This window comes from Melopsittacus undulatus, chromosome 7, assembly GCF_012275295.1.
Source record: "Melopsittacus undulatus isolate bMelUnd1 chromosome 7, bMelUnd1.mat.Z, whole genome shotgun sequence".
NCBI lineage: Eukaryota > Metazoa > Chordata > Aves > Psittaciformes > Psittaculidae > Melopsittacus > Melopsittacus undulatus.
The window spans coordinates 71,151,065-71,173,787 of record NC_047533.1 but is presented as its reverse complement, the minus strand read 5'-3'; the positions used below and the strand labels follow the sequence as shown (position 1 = coordinate 71,173,787).

At 39.1% G+C, this 22,723-nt stretch overlaps 1 protein-coding gene across 1 annotated transcript in view; it reads right to left on the bottom strand.

Moving 5' to 3' along the window:
* Positions 1-8,048, bottom strand: part of LOC101871956 (N-deacetylase and N-sulfotransferase 3) — a 55,901-nt gene extending 47,853 nt beyond the window's left edge. The window contains exon 1 of the mRNA XM_005147938.4: positions 7,068-8,048. Within this exon, the coding sequence (XP_005147995.3) occupies positions 7,068-8,048 (981 nt within the window). The remainder of the gene's footprint in view (positions 1-7,067) is intronic.
* Positions 8,049-22,723: the final 14,675 nt, after the last annotated feature.

Below are 22,723 nucleotides of genomic sequence, written 5' to 3'. Positions count from 1 at the left end.
CAGCTTGCTCCCAGCTAAGGGTCACAAAGATTTATCTTTCTTCTCTTCTTTATACGTAGCTCTAAAGTTGCTGAATGAAATTCCCCTGTTACGTCAGCATCAGTATCAATGAAATGACAGAAAAAGAGAAAGCAAACAAGGAAGCTTGCATAAAATAATAGATACAATCTCTAAAAATATGGCTTGAGAAAAGGCTTGTATGTAGTCAGCACAGAAAAGACACATATGAAGTTAAATAAAAATCTGGACAGTTCATTGATTCCTACATAGTACCTAGTCTAATGGAATATAATTCAGCACAAAATACCCAAGACTTCAGTGAAACATGGGACAGTAATAGCAGAAACACAGGGGGGTGATTTTGTTATAAGTGTTAATGCTCACCTTCCCCGTTTTTGCACAAGTGTTAGTATTTCTAAAAGACAAGATTACAAAAACTAGACCTACATAGATCAATACCCCGGCTGGCCGAATTCCACACTTGCAGACTCAAGCCAACACACAGGAATCCAAACTGAGCTCTGCATTTGATTATACTTTAAGAGACTGAGAATAGATCTTAGCACAAATTCCCTGCCAATATTCTATTTCTTCCAACAGCATATTTCATACCCTTTTGCCAAATATAATTTTTAGAGACTTACAAAACCCTTTTGCTTCCTTTAGTATATTAGCCTGTATTCTGCTATTTTATTGGCTATTCAGCCTACACTTAAACATCTCTGTGCCTTATATTAAATATTTTTATCTGTCCTCACTGCTTATAACCTGCAGACATCTGCAGCCTATTGCTTTCTGCATGGGTCATCATTACTTACCAAATTCTTTAGCCTTTTTTTGTTTCTCTCTGACATTTTCTGACTTGTCTGGTGTCTCTAAGCACTCTCAAAATATTTCTAAGTTGTGCAGAGTTGAGCACAATATTCTAGAAACCTCACCAGTAAGACAAAGTATTTTCCTGATGTAAAATGGTATTTTTTCCATAGTCATCATGAAGTTCAAACCAGCTTACATTATAGACTCATTTGTCTGCTTTTTAGGATATTTTCAGGATTACAATTTTCAGAAAAGGAAACTGAAGTTGGAAATAGGGCATTGTCACTCCATGAGGTATTAGATATACACTGGCAAGCAGCCACTTTTACTAGCATAATCACCAAGAATCAGTCATGGAGTTGCACTGACGTCTTCCAGACTGAAAAGGTAAGAAAAAAGAACACTTCCCATGCAAATGTACAGAAGAAGAAACTAGTGAAATACAGTCCCAGTTCTATCCTCATTTTTCTCTTCTTGCCAGACTGTGCCTTCTTGATGCTACTGAAGAGTGGGAAGGAGGTAGGCCCAATTTTGGTATCATGTGTTACAGTTAATTGCTTTGATTTCTAGATGTACCTGCAGTGTGTTTTTATTAGCTGGTTATGAACATTTTATCCAATTCTGTCACCAAGAGGAATTGGATGGCTGACTTGTCATCTGAGAAAGCCCAGAATAAATCTTGCAGCAGCCACTAGCATGGTGATCAATCTGTACAGCTCTGTGGTAAACAGAGTTGCACTATTATTATTTGAATTAACAAAGTGCTTTTTGAGCAAAAAGCACAAAATGACGAGATTCTCTGACAAAGAGAACTTGCAATCTAAGGAAAGAGAAGGACTGACAGGATAGCTGAAGGATACATGCCCAAAAGGCTGGAAAGTGGTTTCAGCATGTAACTGTTCTTAATTTTGCCTCCAGGCTGACAAAGCTAGAACACTGGTCCAGGTCTGGTGCATGAACTGTAACATCTATGTCTAGCACATGCCTTCTCTCAAGCAGCCAAAGCAAAGCCAGCTTCACACCCACAACCACCCTCCTCTGGTCAAGGACTTATATCCAGTTTTCTGTTTCCAGCATCAGTGGAAAGATGACTGGTAAAGCAGTCTATATGCTGGTAGAAGCTCATGAAAAATATTAAACAATTCTACTAACTTGTTTTAAACTAGTATTTTAAGTTCCGAGATCTAATCCTAATTCTCTATTGCCTCACAGTGCGTAATACTCCACACTACTGTATATGAAACAAGACACTCAGGAGGTTAAATCAGTCTTCCTAACACATCATACAGCTACAGAAACACACCAGTTAATAATTTTTGTGTTTTTTTTTTTTTTTTACTCTTTTTAGGGACAGAATCTACTTTCTACTTCTTATTTCAGCCAAGTCAATATAAAATAACTCAGGTCAGATTAAGAAAAAAAATATATGCACATACTATTATATGCAATAATAGTAAGCACAGTGAATAATGGCATAAAGGTACTATGGCTAATGGACTGGGAATGTAAAATGATTTAGCAGAAGTTCCTAATAGTTAATTTTTTTTAATCATTTGAAGAGGTGATTAAAAAGACTTTTTTGAACCTCTCGAAATGAGGAAAAAATTACGGTTCAGTGCAAGCAAATAGACATGAATAACTTTGATGTTTCTGCAACTGACACATTTGATGACACATCTATCACCTTATTGATAACCTTCTCTGTGATCCTATAGATAAAGAAGCAATTAACTTACAGATTCAGACTTCCTCCTGTGACAGGAATCACCCTTTGCCTTGACAGTTGGGGCTTTCTGAACCTGTTTGCCATTCTGCCCTAACACAAAAAACATCTAAGCCTCTCTTCCAAGGCAAATAGGTAATTTCTACACAGGAGTAACCAAAATGCTTTCTGGCTAAATCCTCTCCATTACCAGAAGACTGTTTGGCACAGATGATACACAAAGAGGATAGTTCTTGTTCTCCAATTCAATGACTCTAATACCAAAAGACTGCAGATACAAGCTTGTATTGTCCATTTCAATGCTCCTATACTAACAGGTGCATTGCCTAAGTGTTCACAAAATAGAAGGAGAAAATAAAGGTATTTCACCCCCTCCCAATAATGGATATGATTAACATGAAGCTTTGTTGCTTGGCAGTTATAAAATAATAATTACAAGTGCAGAAATAGATTAGGCTTACCTGAAGAAAGTGAAATGATCCCATCCTGACTTCAATTCAAAATGTTTCTTTTGAAAGGCACACACCAAGGCCAAGACAGTCAAGAGGAGATCACACAGCTAATTATTTTGAAAAAAATAATTTCACAGTATTCTAATTTTTATTTTTGAAAATTTGATCAACTCCTAGGGACATACAGAAAGTACACAGATGGGGGAAGTGAAGGCAAAGGTAGAGCAGCTTACTGCTCAGACCACTAGCAGTACACAAACTGTCATCAAGAAAAAAAGTCTTGTTTAACTTCTCTATTAGCAGCTACCTTTCCCTTGGAAAGGTCTTCATGTTTTATGGTCATAAACTGAAAAATCTAGTTACTTAAAAAATGAACATTGAGATTTGTTTAACAAGTTTATTTTCAAAGTCAGCGGCAACTAGACTATGAAAATGTTCTTTAGTATTATTTCTATCTTACCAGAGGAAGATAAAGGAAATAATTATGAAGACTGATGGTTATTGTTGATGCACAGTGACAGTGACTCAGTATTTTACAGTGAAGAACAATGTTCCATCAGTCCAGATTTTATACAGTAGCAGGGAAATATGTAACAATGCGGTAATCTACAAATCTGAAGTACTGCTTCAAGTCTGGATTTGTTTGTTTTTTTGGTTAGTTGGTTTGTTTGCTTCTTTTAATTGAAGAAGTTGTGGTCAAACTAGAATAATCTTCATCTGCTGTTTAATAAACCAAAACATTAGTTTTACAAGACTGAGGGTGATAAAACTATGTCAAAAGGTTTTTGGCAGGGCTCTTTACAAATGTGTTCCTAACACTATAGCTACCTAAGCTGACTTACCACAACTTTGCCCCCTCTTCAGTGGTACAGAAGACACTCATTTTAGTGGGTTTGCTTTTGGCTTGACCTCTTCTGAGGTCAATATGTAATACTGATAAAGAAATTACCACTCAACCATAGGCTAGCAATTTTCCTCAGTGTTTAACTTTCTTTGAAGTTTGTGAATTAAAGTTCAGTTTAGCCTAATGTTCAAATATTAACTACTCTGGCCACTCTGCAAATCTCGTTCCAGTATCTGCAGAAGAAATTCACCTGAAAACCTGATTTTACATGAAATTAGGATCTCCCTCCTTGGAGACGGTCAAAAGGCGATTGGACATGGCCCTGCTTGAGCAGAGAGGTTGGACTAGATGAATCTCCAGAGGTGGTTTCCAACCTCAGTCATTCTTGGATCCTGTGAATTGCAACCTAACAACTACCCTGTTAGGTTGGCAGGATCCCACAGGTTATCTTTTGTTACAGAGAGCCTCCTTTTACAAAGAAAGAACAAGACAGGCATAGCTTTCAACTTGCTCACCTAACTTGTGTCTGAACTTTAGAGACTCAATCAGTCACGTCCTTCTAAAGCAAATCTCGGTTCTCTAAGCACTCAACATAGTGCATGTCAGCATAGCCATTGTCTCAGAAGACCCAAGACAAATGCTGCCTTCTTGAGTTAGACAGTCAATCATGAATGCTTATTTTTGCTATCAGTTCTGCATTAACCCTCCAGTTTCTGAATTCTTCCCTATCTAGAGGAATGGGCAGAAGCAATCTTTTGAGGTTCTCTGGATGCTGGGAGCTTTCTGAAATGTTTTAGGTTTCTTTGCATTAATACAGCACACATAGGAACACTTGTCTTACTTTTAGCAGGCTCACAGTCTTACCAGATGGGAGTATATTCAGGGAATATTAAACCATATAAAACAAAATTAAAACACAAATAAGCATTTTACCCAATTCTATATTGCTAGTATTTAAAACGTAAGCAGAGTAGAAATGAGTTAATCTGGAGTACTGAAATTATACAAAGCCTACACGTAGCAACCTATTTTCACACTCGCAGCGTACAATTCTCAGTCGCAGTCAATGCAGCAGAACTCAGTAAACCACTTCTGTTTAATAGGATGTCATTTGTCCGCAAATATACTTTGCAATAACAGATTTTCAACTACTGCAAATTGATTTTATTTCTTTCCTTCCAGATGTCACTGTGCCACAGAGAATAACTCCTTTGAAATTAATAATAATGAAGATGCATTGCATCTGACAGCCCTAAGAACATGTTTACTAGAACATTCTACCTTTAAATAGACACAGAATCAGAAGAGAACGCTTTTTCAGATTCCACTGTTTCAGCACACAGTTCTGTGTAAATGAAATTATCCTATTTAAAAGTTATTTCCATTTTGATATTATTACTATTTCATTGATAGTTTAATTTTGGGAACCTAACATTCTGACATGCTGCAAATTATTGGCCCAAACAACAGAGTTTATTGTTTTGCATCTACTTTAATCAAAACAATAGTCTCCTGTTTCCAGTAGGTAATTTTGGCAATTAATTATCCTAACTTATCCTAAAAGGACAATCCTAACGTGTCACTCACAAAGAGAAACAACACTAAAAATACTCTTTCAAACTGCTACTGCATAACACAGCAAGAGGTTTATTCCTATTTGTATTTTACTTATTTTGCTACCAGAAACCACAGAACAACAGGAGTTTTGCCAGTAGTGTGGGTCATTATTTCTTTCCTATAATGAGTTTCAGTGAAGAAATTCTCAAAACATGCTCACCCTCCTAACTAAAATGCTGCCACCACATTCCACACTAAAACTTCATTTACTGAGTTTCACTTTTATTCCAGCTCTCTCCTGTGCAATTTGTTTGCATAAGTAAAACACCTGCTTATCTAGAAGGTCTATCTTATTTATGATTGCATGTGCAGAAAATGTTTTGGAAAAGTGTATGCTGCAATGTTAAAGCAAATTAAACTGTAACTAGAAGTCCAAACCTTTTGTTTCAGGAAGCAATATATATGCAGGGTTACTTCAGCTTGACTAATATATTAAAACTGAAAATGAAACAAAAAACTGACCATCAAAACTGCATGCAGCACTGTCATAACCTTTCCTTTTTCCAGTCCGAAAGTTCTAACAAAACATTGTCCCTTTTTTTTAGCACAAATAGGGCAACAAACAGCAACTTACCCATTTATAGCTTCAATACCAAGTACAGTTGTGCAAGGTGACCTCTAACTATCTGCTTTGTAGAGCGCCCTTCACAAAAGAAAAGCAAGGTATACGGTGCAGAACAGCCCTAAAATGCTACCCCTGCTAACCCATGACTACTCCCACACTTGAACAGCACAATAAAGAGAAAAATGACCTTCAGGAATGTACAACTTAATATGTTAAAATGGAAACTGACAAGTCATTTAGCGACAGAACAAACCCTTAAAATATTAACACAAACCTTGCTTGCAAGCAGGAGCCATAAAACAGATAAAGGTGAAATGCTGCAGCCAGCTCTTGACATCTGAAACCTATTTCAAACTGCCAATAATACAGTCTGTTCTTCAAAATTTATGTTGACATTTACTTTTGCTCACCACATTTACCTCCTGCTTGTAAGACTAGCAACATGCACATTACATACGAACGTATGGGTCCATCTCTGAAGTCTTGTGCTGTTTTTAACTGCCACTGAAGCATGTGATTAGACAGAAGCTATGATCAGACCAGAAAATTAAGCAGACTGCAATTATGTTTAGAATTGTGCATGTTGGGTGGGTTATAGTGTGTGAAAACACTACCACTCTTGCTCCTTTTATCTGTTACTTAGAAACTAGTTGTCTTCAGTTTCCTTTTTGGGAAACCGTTTTCCATACATAGTAAGGAGAATGGAATTCAGAGGTGCCCACCAACCCGTTTATAGAACTTAGAATAGCAGGGACTTTCATATGTCACTAGAGAGAAAACAAGTGGTAGTAACCAGTGAGTCATTTTATCTTAAAATTCTTTTCTTATACAGGTAGAAGGAACACTGCATGAACCCTCCTGTAGTCAGAGCTACTACACCTGGAACCAGTGACCACTCAAAGCCAGCCAGCAAGCCTTCTCTCTCAAGGCTCAAAAAGTTTGCATTAGTACTTACTGATCTGCATCCTATGTAACTTCCAACTATTAATAACTATTCACTTTAAGATTAAAAAAAATGGCACTTTGCTGTAGTGACCATGAGTACTTTACCTGTACATCATTGATGTTCATTCTTGTTCCGTCCTTCCCAACAAAGATGTCATCGATGTCAACCAGAACGTACCTATCCAAGGACAGTCTGAGCCTCTTGCCAGACAGGAAAGAGACAGCATCTATGAAAATCAGCCTGTGCAGCCAAAAATTCAAGTTATTGCCGAAAAGGACTCGCTGAATCCCATCGTGGAGCCCCAGGTCATGAATTACCGTGGCATAGAGAGCACTTATAGCAGGAGGTGGTGAAAGGTTTTCTGCTGTCTTTACTTTTGCAAATATCACTGGTTGATAAGTCGTATGATTAACGTGGAAAACCGCCCAATCATTTCCAAGCAAGGGACCTTTCTCAAGCTTAGAAGATTTAGTCACATGAAGCAGTGGGGAATGAGGGTTAATGCAACAGTCCTTAATACCCAGATTGCTGTGGACATGGAAAGGAAAGCCCTTCAACTGAGAGCTCTGCAAGCTGTTCTCATTACCTTTGTGAAATCCAATAACACCTACACCATACTCTATACAGTACTTATCTAGAAGGCCTCTGTTCCAGGAGTCCATGTTCACATACTTTAGAATATTTTCATATACTATGAGAGCATATTTGCCTTTATTTTTGTCTATAAGCACTGGGAGGTCACCTTTCCCAGGTGCAATCTCAGTGTGAAACTGAAATCTGCTAGATTCTAAAATGGTTATTATATCTTGGCCTAGTGCTGAGTACTGACTTTCCACAAACACCAGCACTACAAGATCTGTCCTCAGGGGGTCAATAGACTTCATGGTCTTCATCTCCATCAGCTTGTATGGCAACAGTTGAGGATCACCACATTCCACTTCTGAAGAGATTTCAGGAAGTTCATTTTCCTGTTTGTAGCCATTATACAAGTAATACGCAGAAATAACTATGCTCACCATACAAAAAGTGGCCAGCAAAATAACTGTCCTTTGAAAATGTCTGTGAAGTTTCAGGATAAAACTCATGTTGTTTACTTGCCTTAGATTGCTCTTGACAGCAGCATTAAAAACAAACACAGATTCTCAACAACTTGTTCCAGTCCTCTGAGGTATTTATGTAACCATTGCAGCACACACCTCTATCTTCCACAAAGCTTTACAGAAGGTATAGTCTGGAAGAAAAGAAAATCAGAGATTTAATTGAGGCATCCCACCTGTTGGAAGTATCGTCACACTTAGAGTAATGGTGAGCAAAGAAATCACTGCCAGGCAGAGGTTTAGAAACAAACAGTTCAAGACTTCTCCAGTTTCTTTCTTAAATTCTGAATTAGTAGCATTATTTCTTCTTGCTCCCATTAGCTGCCACGTTTGCTTGAATGTCTCTAAATCTCACAGGCTCCTTACCCCAGAAGATCAAGTAAAAGAGGGTAGGCATAGGAGGCACTGAAAAACAAGATATGGCAGCAAAGAACTCCCTGCTTGTTCATTTTTATTATTTTTCCCAAAGGAAAAAGTAAACTCCCAATAGACAATTTGTGACAACCTAAACATTTAAAAAAAAATTAAAATCTTCCTCCTTCCACCCCAAACAAGCTGGGGGAACATCAGTCTACATGATTAAACACATTTTCTTACATTCATTTTTGAAGAACCAAGAAGTGCTCAAAACACGTAAGTTTCACCTGCTGTATACCTATCAGTATCTATAGCTACATACTGGTAGACTCTATATTACATGTATTATAGGAGTATTTTTAAAACAAAAACTACAGTTTTTCCCCCTCAACATTAATATAAATAACATTTCACTGGACTGTGTACTGTTTTGCAGACAGTGTGAATTACTCTGTATTAAAAAAAAAACCTTTCCAGCTCTTAAATTTAAGAAAAGAGATTAATACATCAAAAGCTAACTGAAGATGCAGATCATCTAAGGATATACTTAGGCTTTACCTTGTACCTAAGGAAAGCAGCCTTTTTTCAAGCAAACAGTACAATTGCTGTCAAAAGTTTCTAGTAGAACAACTGAACAATGTGACATATCAAATAATTATGTACTGTAAGTTAGAAAGGAAGCTTAAAAACATTTTGAAAACTACTAAGAGTATGAAAAATACTTGAGTGTATAAAGATTTAGAACATGCTAATGTAACTTCAAAGGTACACAACCATTTGTTAATTGGTCAAGGATAAGCTCTTTATGTAATGTTAGCAGGGCCATTTCCCAGCTAAGCACTTAATTCTTCCATGCTCAACTGTTTGGTTTGGTAGGTATTACTTTTTGTTGTTGTTATTGTTTTGGTTTGTTTGGGGTTATTTTTTGGTAGTTTTTTTTTTTAATTAATTTTTTTAGTAATGAAGTAGGACTGAAAAGGTCAATACCAAAAAGCTCCACTATCCAGTAACCAGTATCAAATATTCTGTACTGACTGACAGAACATTAAATTTCCTTGAGAGATCATGGTTAACAAATGGTATCTACTCAAGCTCTATCCTGTGTTTTGTACTTCCTAAGGTTTACTGGGGGATGTTAGAAATGTTGATCCCTAAAATGGTTGACAACCTTCAGTGCTGAATCAGGGAGCAGATGATAGTAGAAGAAATAAAGCCAGCTTCTGATCCAAAAGAAACTACAGTATATAAAAATTACATAGTAATAAAAGAGAAGGGGGGAGAGGAGAACAGCACAGGACAAAACCAACCAACATGTCAGGTACCTGGGCCATTTAACCACTTGACAAAAGCTCCTCATCCTACAATATAAGGAAGGTGGTCTTTCAATCAAGGTTTTAAAGTTAAAAATGTTATGCACGTAACAGCACCTATGTAACTTCCACATCTTTAATTAAACCTCAAACACTGACCCTCCCAGTGCCAAAATGAGCACAAAGTAAAAATTAATGAGTAGGAAAAATAGATAAGGGGAAAAGAGAGAAACTACATGGCATCCCAGTTATCAAAACAGCAACTTTAAGCACCAAGTATACAGAAGCTGTCTCATTCATAATTAAGATTCCCTTCAAACTTGCATCTCACCAGACAACCCTGCTTTCTGGATATGTTAGAATAGAATCATAGAATAGTTAGGGTTTGAAAGGACCTTAAGATCATCCAGTTCCAACCCCCCTGCCATAGGGAGGGACACCTCCCACTAAACCATGCCACTCAAGGCTCTGTCCAACCCAGCCTTGAACACTGCCAGGGATGGAGCATTCACAACCTCCCTGGGCAACCCATTCCAGTGCCTCACCACCCTTAAAGGGCTTCTTCCTTATATGCAATCTAAATGTTCTACTCTCTTCACCTCTACTCTTAGATACCAGTGTATCAACCCTTTCTGTTCTGGGTAGACTTACACCCAGCCTTGAACCTTTCTTGCAGCTGCACATGTTTTAGACAGGAGTTTCAAGAGTGTTGCCTTGCACCCAGGCAGAGAGGATCACTAATCAGCATTGGACAAAAAAAACCCAAACCAAACAAACAACAAAACCCAAACAACAAATCCACAAACAAACCCCAAAAAGCTCAAAAATACAACCAAGCAAAAAAGAAAACAAAACAAAACCCAACAACAACAACAAAACCAAAAAACTCTCAAAAAAAAAAGAAACACACACCACATACTAACAGTTTCTCAGTTTCCTAGAGGCATGGATCTGAAAAGAACATACAAAGACTGAACAACAATCTGAAAACACTTTTAGAAGAACTCAGAAAACCTTTTTAAGTATGGAGGTGCCTGGTCTTGGTCACACTACCTTCAAGAATACCAGTTAAGGTAGCAGAAGAGAGATATCTAATATGGTAAGAAGCCAGGTGAAAAGGAACTCCATCCTGAATGAGTAACACTAAAGAGATGTTTCCACACAAACGATTCTACATTACACATACAAAGGCTTCTCTTAATTTTGTATTTCCAATTCAGCTGTCTGAATGCCAAGAAACTCTCTATTTTAGTGGCTAAAATAAACACTTACTGCATTTTGTAGACAAGCTGTACTTATCTTCAGTAACAGACCTGACTTGCCTACCTCACAGAGCTCAGGGCTGGTTCATTCAAGAGATGTGAGCCTGCAAAGCAGAATTCCTGCTGACAAAAGTATTGCTTCTTTGAATGACACAAAGTCAAATACCACATGACCAACAAACACAATGCTCATCTGCTTTTTTTAGCCTTAGGCTCCTCTAACACAGCTCCAAAACACCCCTATTCTTAGGACTTTGGTGGTTTCTGTCATATTGAGAGGGAGTTCCCAGCAGCATGATCTAGACGTTTCTTTCTTTACCAGCCTACTCTTGTGACAGTCACTTGAACTTGAGAATCCTGCCTCTGGTAGGAAAAATTTACAGTGACCTAAGGTCATGACAAGGAATGGCTGATTAGACAGAATTGTTTGAACGAGTTATAACTGAAGGGGTGCAACCCCAGGGCTATTAAAGTAAGCAGCAGGAACACTTAAAACATTCGCAGCAAGGACACAGCTTCTAATGCCGTTCATAGAGAAGAAAATCTGGAGCCAGCCCTGAAACCTGTACTGACTTGTAGAAAACCTCTGTCATTTTATCCCTGCTTCCTAGTTGCCAGTACCTCCTGGGTCGACAGAGAGCAGCTGTAAGGAGAAATGGCTGGTAATGCCAAGACAGATGCGAGTTTGACTCTGAGAAGTGAAGAATCCTCCAAGACCCAGCAGGACACAGCTAGACTTGGCATCCTCACCACTGAAGACAGGAAGGAAGGGGAATAGAACAGAGTAAGGCACATGTTTCAAATGCATGCTGTCTTGAATGATCTTGATGCTTATGTAATTTTCACTTATTTAAGGACTGTTTTGCATGGAAAGAGTTCAAAAGAACATAAAAAATAAAAATACAAAGAGAACGTGCACTTAAAAATATAAACATAGTTTCAAAGCCCTGATAAAGTAGCTGCTGTTCTCCCAGGAAAGCAATGCTTTACTCTGAGCAACAGTACTTGCTACATATTCCACTGGTATCTTACAGCACTATGCTACAATAAGTCATCATGCACCAAACTTGACAGTGGAGTTTGCTGAGTTCCTACCATTTACAGTTTTCTTTAGTTTTTTTTTTTTTCATTGCTACACATAAATGACCAAACTCTTGGCTTCTATAAATCATTTCAGCCCAATAACCCTAATGGCAATACTTACATCAGGTAACACTGGCTGGGGATATCGCCCATTAATAAGATACAGAAAGTGAATGTGAAACTGTAATCCTTGATTTTTGTATTTTCTGGCAGTAAAGTTCATATGGTAAACACCTAAGCAGCCAGCCTGGAAGCCAGTCCCTGGACTCAGACTCATGGGCAGCCACTTACAGTGTCTGCAGGGTTGCCATGGCACTCACAGAGCAAATACTGTGCCCTCCTTGGTACATTTGCTTTCACTGAGACACCTCCTTGGCACAGGCTTTGTGTGACTGGCTTTTCCACACAGCAGAAACATGCTGTTTTCTGGACTCAGTAGTTGAAAAGAAACGTGGTTCTGACCATTGAATTTTATAATTGGGATTCAAGGTACTGCATCTAAAAAAATGCTCTCAAATTAAGTAACTTTCAAGTTCACATCTTCGTACAGTAACAAATACTTCAATAGGAAGTCAGGTACTCACATAAAACCAATCACATAAAACTGCATACAATTAAAAAATTACTAAAACTGTATTATGATATCAAAAAGATTCTTAAAACTACAAGAAACCTTATTTGATTCAGTTGTGTTAAAAATTATCAAGATTAAAACAATGGGATGAGCTCAAATATCCACAAGCAAATTAGAAATTGCTCCCAAATCACATTTTCAAAGCCCAGTAAAAAATATCTGGTTTAGTCTTACCTCGAGCCTGTGCAAGGGTAACTGTTTACCACGACCCTTGATTAGAAACAACAAAGTTGTATCATACTTACACACAGACATAAAAAAACGTGGTTTTGCTACATGTGGCATAACAAAAATCCTTTGCCTGCAGAACTGCCAAAACCCAGAACCAGCTCAGGATCGATTAGTTATCAGTATTCTGCAGCTATATTTGTCTAGTTACATATACCTGAACATATTTTTAATATCTTTCTCCTCTTCCAATAATCCCCATCATTATATTATGGTTCTGCTCTTCACTGAACTGGCCTCTACTACAGTGCTATTTACATTTTCCTGATATAATAAATGAAGGATGAGTTTTAAATTAAGAAGAGACAAAACCCAGACCTGCTGCTGTCAAATCAATAACTCTCCACTGATTAGAATGCTATTTAATTGTTTTAAACATAAAAGCCTGCTTTGGGCAGCCACTATGAAATATGACCTTAAAGGAAGTATTCTGAAGTCACTATACTACAGTTACTAAAATGAAAATCTTTGGATATACGGATGACTTGATAGGAAGCAACAAAGTGCATTTGGAAACAACCAAACCTGGGATGGATAGTAGTGGTCAGATCCTGACATCAGTTATGAAAACATGAAACTGGTCGCTAAATACTGAGTACACCTTCTTACAATGTTATTTTACTGACTGACATATTTAAGCAGTGATAGCTCAGAGAGGTAAATCCAGGCCGAGAATGAGAACTTATGACTGCATATGAAGATGACTATTTCAACTTAAAAAGATTGCAATATGAGACACGAACTGTCCAGGGAAGCTGTTGAGACTGTTTAACATCACATAACAAACCTCGTAATGCGTGAATATTGAAGGGTTTACATTCTGTGGCATGTGTTTGGTTTTATTTGGGTTTGTTTGTTTTTTAAAGAATAGTTTAGGCAGAACAAGAATTCTAAATATGAGATATGCCCTAGATAGATCTGGTCTTTCAAGTCCTTGGTGCAAGCGGATTTCCATTTCCATTGTACCTATGATATCCTTAGGTCCATGTTGTATTGCTTCACACATTACTACAGAACCTTATGGGACAGAAATTAATGCATCAGAATTTGTCATGAAAAGATATATATAAAGATTAAATTTATGATATTTTAAAATATTTTAAAAGACAACTTGTAAGGCTTTAACAGACAGTTAGGTTTGGTCTTCAAGTTACTATTTTACCTTCGTACAATACTTTCTATTGAAAGATATTAAAATGTGTTACATATACAATTTTGCATCTTATACAATTTCTCATTCATTACCCCCTCCAATTATTTTTTATCATTTGCAGAAACATTATCATCTGAAGACTAAACGACTTGCTCAAGACCTTCAAGATAAAGATACAACACATTCTGTTGTCCATGGCCAAACCACTACTTTCCCCTCTCTTTCCTCCTACAGCTCCCAAAGACAAGCCAAGTGTAAAGAGTTAATAAGGTGGCATTTGTCACCATTACTTCCCCGAGCTCCGAGTGGTTTCTCAGAAGGTGAGTGGTGAAGCTGGCAGATTGATTCCACTTTCCATTTTGTTAAAAAAGAAATAAAAACGTCACACCAAAACCTGAAGCAATTCTCTAGAACATCAAGTGATGAATTAACTAATACGAAAGTTTTCTGGCATCTTCCAAAGGCCACATATATGACAGCTGAATCTAGCAGTAAAACACACCAGTTTCTGCACGGGATTTTGGAAATCCACGTAGCTATGAACACTTGAAGTTCTAATTACTGCACTGCCAGGACCAATTCTGCTCCCCATTACAGTATGTCCGCAAACACTAGAGGGCAACAATGTCGCACCTAAAAACGCCGGGAGGGGGAATGGGAATAAACCCCAAGCAGCTGAAGGGCTGAGGTAGTCACCGCACCGTCTGAGGCCGGCAGATGCTGGGTGCGCCAGGAAAGAAGAATAACAACACAAATCCCAAAGAAACACCACACAACCAACCCGGAGACGGCCCCTACGAGCCCCGGCAGCGCTGCCGCACCCGACATCGGGAAGCCTCCAGGTCCAGCCGCGCTCCCGAGCCTGGCCGGCCGGGCGGTACCGGCGGCGGTTCAGGAGCCTCCGGAGCGGCTCGGACACAACTTCGCGGAGGGGCGGCAGGGGAAGCCGAGAGCGCACCGCAACCCGGCCCGCGGGGTCTGGACACTGCGCCTCGCAGGGCACACGGAGGAGCCACCCGTCCCAACCGTTACCTCCATAGGCGCTCCGCCGACATGCCACCGCCGTGAGGGCCGCCTCAGGGTGAGCGCCTGCCTGCCCGCCGCAGCTCTCGTTCACCGGCAGGGAGCTGTAGAGGGTCCTCCAAGGGGAGGTGCCTTCAGCCAGTGGGAGCGGGGAGAGTGGTGCGGTGCGGTGCGGTTTGGTGTGGTGCCGTGTGGTGTGGTGCTGTGTGGTGTGGTGTGGAAGCGGCACCACCCCAGCCACGGCCGCCACCCCTGGGGCCGCAAGCACCACAGTCCTGAAGAGAAAGGCGCCGCACCCGCACCCACCAGCGAGGGGCAGGCGGGGCTCCACCCTGCCATCTGCAGCCATTGGCCAGCAGCAGCCCTGCCGCTCGTCGGTCACCACCTCCCTTTCCTCCTCCCACTTCTCCTCCTTTTCGGGCGGTGGAACTGGGCGGGGGTTGAGCCCTCTCGCCTCAAGGAGCCGCGGTGGTCGGACCCACAGTCACCTGAGGTGACTCCTTTGGGGGCCGAGGATTGGGACTCCTGCTTGAGGTAACTTTCCTACCACCTCCTGCAAACCATGGCCTTTTTTACCGCCCGTTTTAAATAAAGGATGTTTTGGGGTGTTTGCCTCGAACCGCCAGTACAGGTTTAGGATATGACCAGTTTCTGAATGGTTTCAAATGTGGCAGTGCAAAGTGGAAATTCCTCAAGGTCAACTGTATTTTCTTAAGACAATTTGGGGTTAAAATATTAAAAGAATGCTAAGTAATGTGTTTAGAGCCTCATTGCTTTTCTTTATTGAATTTTCTAACCCTGTTTTAAACAGTCCCTCTGAATTATTTTTCACTGATGCTTTGCATCCTTCACTCCAGATATGGGGCTATTTTACTACTACGGGTTAGGGAGTTCCAATTCCCTGCCTGAACCACATAACCTCACTTCTAACCTTCACAAATGAGAAATAAAATGAATAATTTTTACAAGTGCTCTCTTGATCTAGCTAATTTCCTTCACAATTGCATGGTGGTTGTTAGCCCACCTAATGGCTGACAGTTCAATATACCACATTACCTCCGTCTCTAGCAGCTGGCTGTCCAAATCTTCCTTTCTCTGACTCACTCAAGACAGAAGCTTGAAAGAAAAAGGCTAAATTAATCTGAATATTCATTTTCTAAACACCAGCAGAATTTTCAGCTCTAGACTCAGGAATGTTGTTATTTACTGCTTTCTGCTCTTTATTCCCCTTTCTATTCTCATGACACACTAAAGGAACACCAGAATGTTAACATCTTCTAAACTATTGGTCTCAGACCCCATGAACTGGACTTACTGACATGAGGGTTCACTCTGTGGGAGTCTATTAATCCACAGAATAGAGTCCATCTGAAATCTTGTTCTATACAAAGGGATTCTCTCCCGTATTAAACTTCTCAAGAGCATGTTATGTCCTGACAGAGTTTTGCTTTGGAACTTCGCTTCTAGGAAGGATTTTTCCTACAGTATGCTATCAGGTATGGGTTGGAAGTTCAAACTCACCAATGGGCATGGTTTCCCTCCTACCAGTCTTTCTGAGTAGCTAGTGCTGGGTTTAAGTTATCACTGTCCAACATGGACAGAAGAGTGTCACATACTGCTTGTCCTTGTAAGCACTTGGATGCTCACAGAGATGTGCTAGACGTTGCACAGCTGAAAGCTTCAGCACTGCAAGTCAGCATCTGTAGCACTGAGTGGTTCTGGCAGGAATTTTAACAGCTTTGATCTTTCTTGGTGCTACTTTTCAGATTTGAGCTGTCATTGAAGCATGAACTGGTCAGGAGGGCTTAGCCATTCTTTTAGCAATACATGTTAAGATACTGCTGAGTGCACTTCTGGCCAAGATTTCTGCCTGACACCCAGCACCTCACAAAACAAACTGTAGTAATGTGGTGTTACATTATCATTGAATGGTACATATGGCATAATTGTAGCTGTTTGCAGCATCTTATGTCACATCTAATGTGTAACATCCCAGAACTGAATAGATAAAGGAGAAATTAATACAGACAATTCCCGGCGGGTTACTGAGTTGTATGCAAAACAGAGGCATATTCAGACAACTGCCAGTCTGTACCCTGAACTAAGGCAACACCTGTACTGCTGCTGTTGTTATGCAAGGCAGGGGCTGAACCCTAGTTCCCAGATGAATGTATAGATTTAAACATGTAGGATTCAAGACTTTTTGATGTATACCAACACACCAGATCACAGAATGGCTGAGATTGGAAAGCCCCTCTGGAAGTCATCTTGTCCATTCTCCCTGCTCAAGCAGGGTCACCCACAGCAGGCTGCCCACGACTATGTCCATTCTGGTTTTGAACATCTCCAAGGACAGAGACTCTACAACCTCTGGAAAACCTCTGCCAGTATTTGGTCATCCTTACAATGTAAAAGCATTTCCTGATTCTCAGTGGGACACTGCTGTGTTTCAGTTTGAGTCCCCTGCCTCTGGTCCTGGCACTGGACACCAACCATTAAAAGAGCCTGGCTCCATCTCCTCTGCACCCTCCCTGCAGGTATTTGTAGACATTTATGGGACCTCCTCTGAGCCTTCCTTTCTCCAGGCTAAACAGTCCCAGCTCTCCCAGACATTCCTCATAGGAGAGATGTTCCAGTCCCTTAATTATCTTAGTGGTCCTTCACTGGACTGTTCTCGAACATCTCCATATGTCCCTTGTGATAGGAGGCCCAGAACTGGACCCTGTGCTCCAGGTGTGGCCTCCCCAGTACTGAGCAGAGGACAAAGATCACTTTCCTTGACCTTCTGGAAACACTCCTAATGCAGCCCAGGATGCTGTTAAACCTCTTCGCAAGGGCACATTGTTGACTTGTGTTCAACTTGGCGATCATCAGGACCCCCAGGTCCTTTGCTGCAAAGCTGCTTTCCAGCTGGTCACCCCCAGCACATACTGGTGTCTGGAGCTGTTCTTCCCAAGGTACAGGACTCTGCCCTTCCCCTTGCTGAACCACACGAGGTTCCTGTTGGTCCATTTCTCCAGCCGGTCAAAGTCCCTTTGCAGACATACCACATGTATTCAAATTTGAATTCCCTAATTTCCCATTAATGGATGCCTTCTGTTTGCATGAACATAGGTCACTTCAGTGGGAATTAGCTAAACTTGGGGAAAATAACACACTTTGTATGCGCAAGCCTTTACTCTCCTACTGAAACATGAAACTTATGCACTGAAATGCCATTCAGTATCTGGCATTGAATACTTACTTGGAATATCTGTTTCTGATAAAACTGGGGTTTTTTTTAGCTAATTACTTTGAAAATTGTACCTTAATGAATTCCTGTCTATTCAAATTACACTGTGTTCTGACAGCACTGTTGACAATTTATGCCTTTATACATACACAGTTATGTGTATGTAGCTTACACACAAGCTGCTAATTCTGATTACTCTCTTTCTCTTGAAATACTACAATGAAAAAAGATGCGTATAAGAATTTCCAGCAACAGCTCCATCCCAGTTCAGCTTGGCTATTAATCATCTCCTATCTGGAGCATCTTTAAACATGTTTTCTTGCAAAAAAATAGACTTAAAAAACAGGTAGCCTAGCTTCTGTGGTGATACCTCAGTCTTTGCCTTTCTTACTGCTGGCTTCTACACATGAATGCTCTCTTTCTCATTATCCTTCAAATTCAATTCTTCACACAATGCTTCCACCTTCTGCATAATTAGTAATCTTTCTATCTTTCTTGAATTTCCTGAATCCTCTCTCCTCTTGTGGTCTTATGTCTTTCTGGCTACCATTTGCAAGAAATAGTTCTAATCATTGCATGATTCTAAGTCTACAGATAAAATCTTGGTCCTTCCAAGTCATGCTGAAATATGTGTAAAATTTAGGCATTTGTGGTACAGTACTTATTACTACAACTCAGACCTCAATTTGCATCTGTTAGACAGGCTGATTACCATGGGCATCTTTCCATAGGCCAGGGAAAGTTTACTGGTTGGAGGGTTACATGTAATAACGATTTTCAACTAATAAATACTTAATCTAGTCCTGCCATTTAAAAGATCAGATAAATCTTTTAACCAAACACTAATTATTGGTATTATTTCTGTTGACATTTTCTTGCAGGAGCCATTACGGAGACCCAGGTATTTGAAAACAAGGAACATCTAGGTAATTGCCTGTTATTAGTCGTTTCATCATTACTGTTTTAAAGGTATTGCAAGTACTTTTAGCCAAAAGGCAAAGTTACCGTAGATTCATAAACTCTTTGGATTAATCAGAAATCTAATAAATACACAATATTAATAAAGCTTAATATATATACCTTCAAATACTATGCAAATATTAATTAATGAGTCTTCAAAGGGTATTTTTGTCATAGATATTGATATTAGTATTGCTGTCCACTTGATACAGAATATTACTCCATGAAACTGCCAAAGACCCTGGCAGTGACTAAGTGAAGGTTATGATCAGAAGTCAGAGGTTCTTGCCTTGCGGCTGAGTTCATACTATGAAACCATATCATAATGTGTTTGAACAAACGTGGTCTGAAACCAGTGAATGCTGTTCCACGTTAAAATGCAGAAACCTTATTTCTCCCCTTAGTTAAGCTGGAAAAGGCTTTTTTTATAAGTTTCATATATATAATGAAGAGAAAAATGAAAACATGGCCTAAGACTTAAGAAACACATTCAGTCAAAAAAGATCAACTAAGAGACTATCTGAGAGCAGAAAAAAAACTAACACCATTCAGATATATAATTTTACTACATTAATTGTACTATTTTGTATTAACTGTACTAAATTGTACTACATATAATTGTACTGCAATGAAAAACTCTTCATTTGTGAAGTGTTTCAAGATTATTCTGTAGCAAACAATATGGGAAATCAGCCACACTTACACATTTTCTCTAAAAAGTCGCTAGCTTTCAGATGGAAAATACATTTATTGTTTCTTTTCAGTAGTTTCTATTCAATTTTCAATCTTTTATCCTAAAAATCCTACTACATGCATACATTGTAGTAGTACCTTTCAAACCAGTGCAAGGCAAGTTGCTAATTACATGCAGTGGGTGATGACTACGTGACAGCAGAAAGGCATTTTCATCTCCAGACTTAGAATGAACTATTATTATAAACATGTTTTGTTCCATTTTAATCAGGGCATTGAGGCAATTGTTATCTTTGCACAGCAATCAAATAACCAGCTTTGGAATTCAGGAAGCTCAAAAACTCATTAGGTGTTTCTGTTCTAAGCTGCAAACCCATCATTTGCTGCTCAAGTCACATGACATGAAATGTAACACAGATTCATCAATGAGGAGTATTGATGAATCTGTGTTATTTTCTGAGTATTCTGTGTTATTTTCTCAGTAATACTGAGTATTTTCTGTCACAATTGACCAGGAAATTTTCTCATGAAAAAGAGATGAAAGACTCCTCCTTCCCATTATACCAGGTTCATAGGTTTCAGGTTAATAAATAATAAAAAAGCAGCAGAGATTCAGAATATATTAATTTTAGTTAGCTGCTTTAAATGTATGTCAATTTGTGTGAAAGCTCCTTACTAATCTTGAATTGGTTACAGGACAGTGATAATGGGGATAGAATTGAAAAGTAACCAAGTTGCTATAAGCCCAATCAACACTCCAAAGCATCTTTGCCCTTTTAAAGTAAGTGATATGTGATTAAAATTTGTTAAAAATTGATTTTAGGATATGTAATAAAATAGGGCATACTCTGGGCTAAGAAGAACTTGCATTATTCCCCTGAACCTAACTCATTTTCCCCATCAATAAAAAATTAAGAGGTCTCAAAAATACTGTAATTTGCAAAGGGGGAAAAAATCAAATTGCTATGCCCAGCTCTTAAATTGACCAAAAATCCAGACTCTTTCCAAAGCAGAATTTCATTTACAGTCACCAGGAAAAATAATCATAATTTCATCTGTCCCCTTTCTCAGCAACTCTGAAGAACAGGGCTGATATAGCTAATTTTTAAAGAAAACAAGCATCCTTCAGCACTGCCTTCACCTTCCTCATGCCCTTCTCTTTTTTTCCTGTGCAGTTTCCTCCTGCCTTCTTTGCTCCTTGACCATACAACACCTGAAGCCCAGCTCTTGAAGGCAGCTTCCTTGTGCCCTTGGAGGCCACAAGCAAAGAGCAATGAAAAGAGGAGATTGCACAGGAATGGGAAGTTTTCAGAATGCAAGGTAATGTACTGCAAGATCAATGACATGAATGTCTGCTATAAACTGGGAGCTCATCAGTTGGAAATCACTGAGGTGAGAAAGGACGTGGGTACTAGTCAAAGAGAATGTCTGTCAGCTGCTAAACTGATGTATCTAGAAAATGCCACAAGCAGTGCATGCAGAGGAAAAGAAGAGTTGGAAATATTTAAAGTGTTGATGCTGTTGTATAAGACTGAGGAAAATCCTCATCTGGAACAGTGTTCAGGGAAAGTTATTGAAAGTGGAAGAGGTGAAGAGAAGATCTGATAACATGATCAGGGAAACATGCAGCATATCATATGACAAGCAAGGTGAAGGTTCAAAGGTGATGTAGCTGCTGCATGTGACAGGGAGAGAGATAAATATGCAATGGTAACTAACAAGTATTAAAGATAAAGAGATTTTTGGCATAAAAATGCCTGGGAAAAAACTGTGCACATAGTTATGCTGGATATCAGAGGAAAATTAAATCACTGGAGTAAAGCAGACTCATTCTGTGAAGAGTGAGGGCAAAAAGTATAACTAACTTTTAAGATGGAGGCTGAGCAACTGCAGGACATTATTCATCAGAGTGTGAGATTGGACTTGACGACTTAAGATCTTATCAATCAGTAAATCTATATTTTTTTGTTGTGCTGGGATCAACAACGAGGACACTGACAATAAATCCTCATCATTGACGCTTAAAGTTGCTATCAGCTGATACAGCTGTGGGGTTTTGTTTGTCACATTGATTGTTTCAGGCTGGCTGAAACTCACTAGCAAGAAGAGCAACTGAATTCTGTTCACATGTATATGAACATCACCATCCAAGTAATAATTTTTTAATGAAAGCTTGCATTCTGGAACATGAGATGTGAGCTTCCAGGGAAATGTCTCAGGTAGTGATCTGTCCAAGAAGTCAACAGGTAACGAAAAAGAAAAGAGGTTTTGTTTGCTTTGTTGTTGTTTTTTTTTTCCTACTAGAATTAAGATGAATATTTTGTTTTTCTGCTTATTAATTTTTCATTTCTCCCCAAACATGAAATGGATTAAAATATCAGACATGCTGGTAGAACTCTTATTTCTGTCATATGTTATTTTTATTTAATTGTAATGAATTATGCCAATAGTTGAATTATTAGTTTAATTGTAATGAATTATGCTATATGTAATCATGCACCATGCACAGAGATCTTAATTACCCTGTTCATCAAGTAAAGATATTCATAATAGCACATATTATCCGGGGTATTATACTGTAATATGTGATGCCACATGAATGGCATAGAAGAGGGATTTAAGAAAGGTTAAAGGCTAATAAGAGTATTTAATTCCACTCAGAACACTCAAGAGAAGCAGTTTTTTTCAAACATCCAGAGACTGTAATTACATGCAAAAAGTTAAGTCT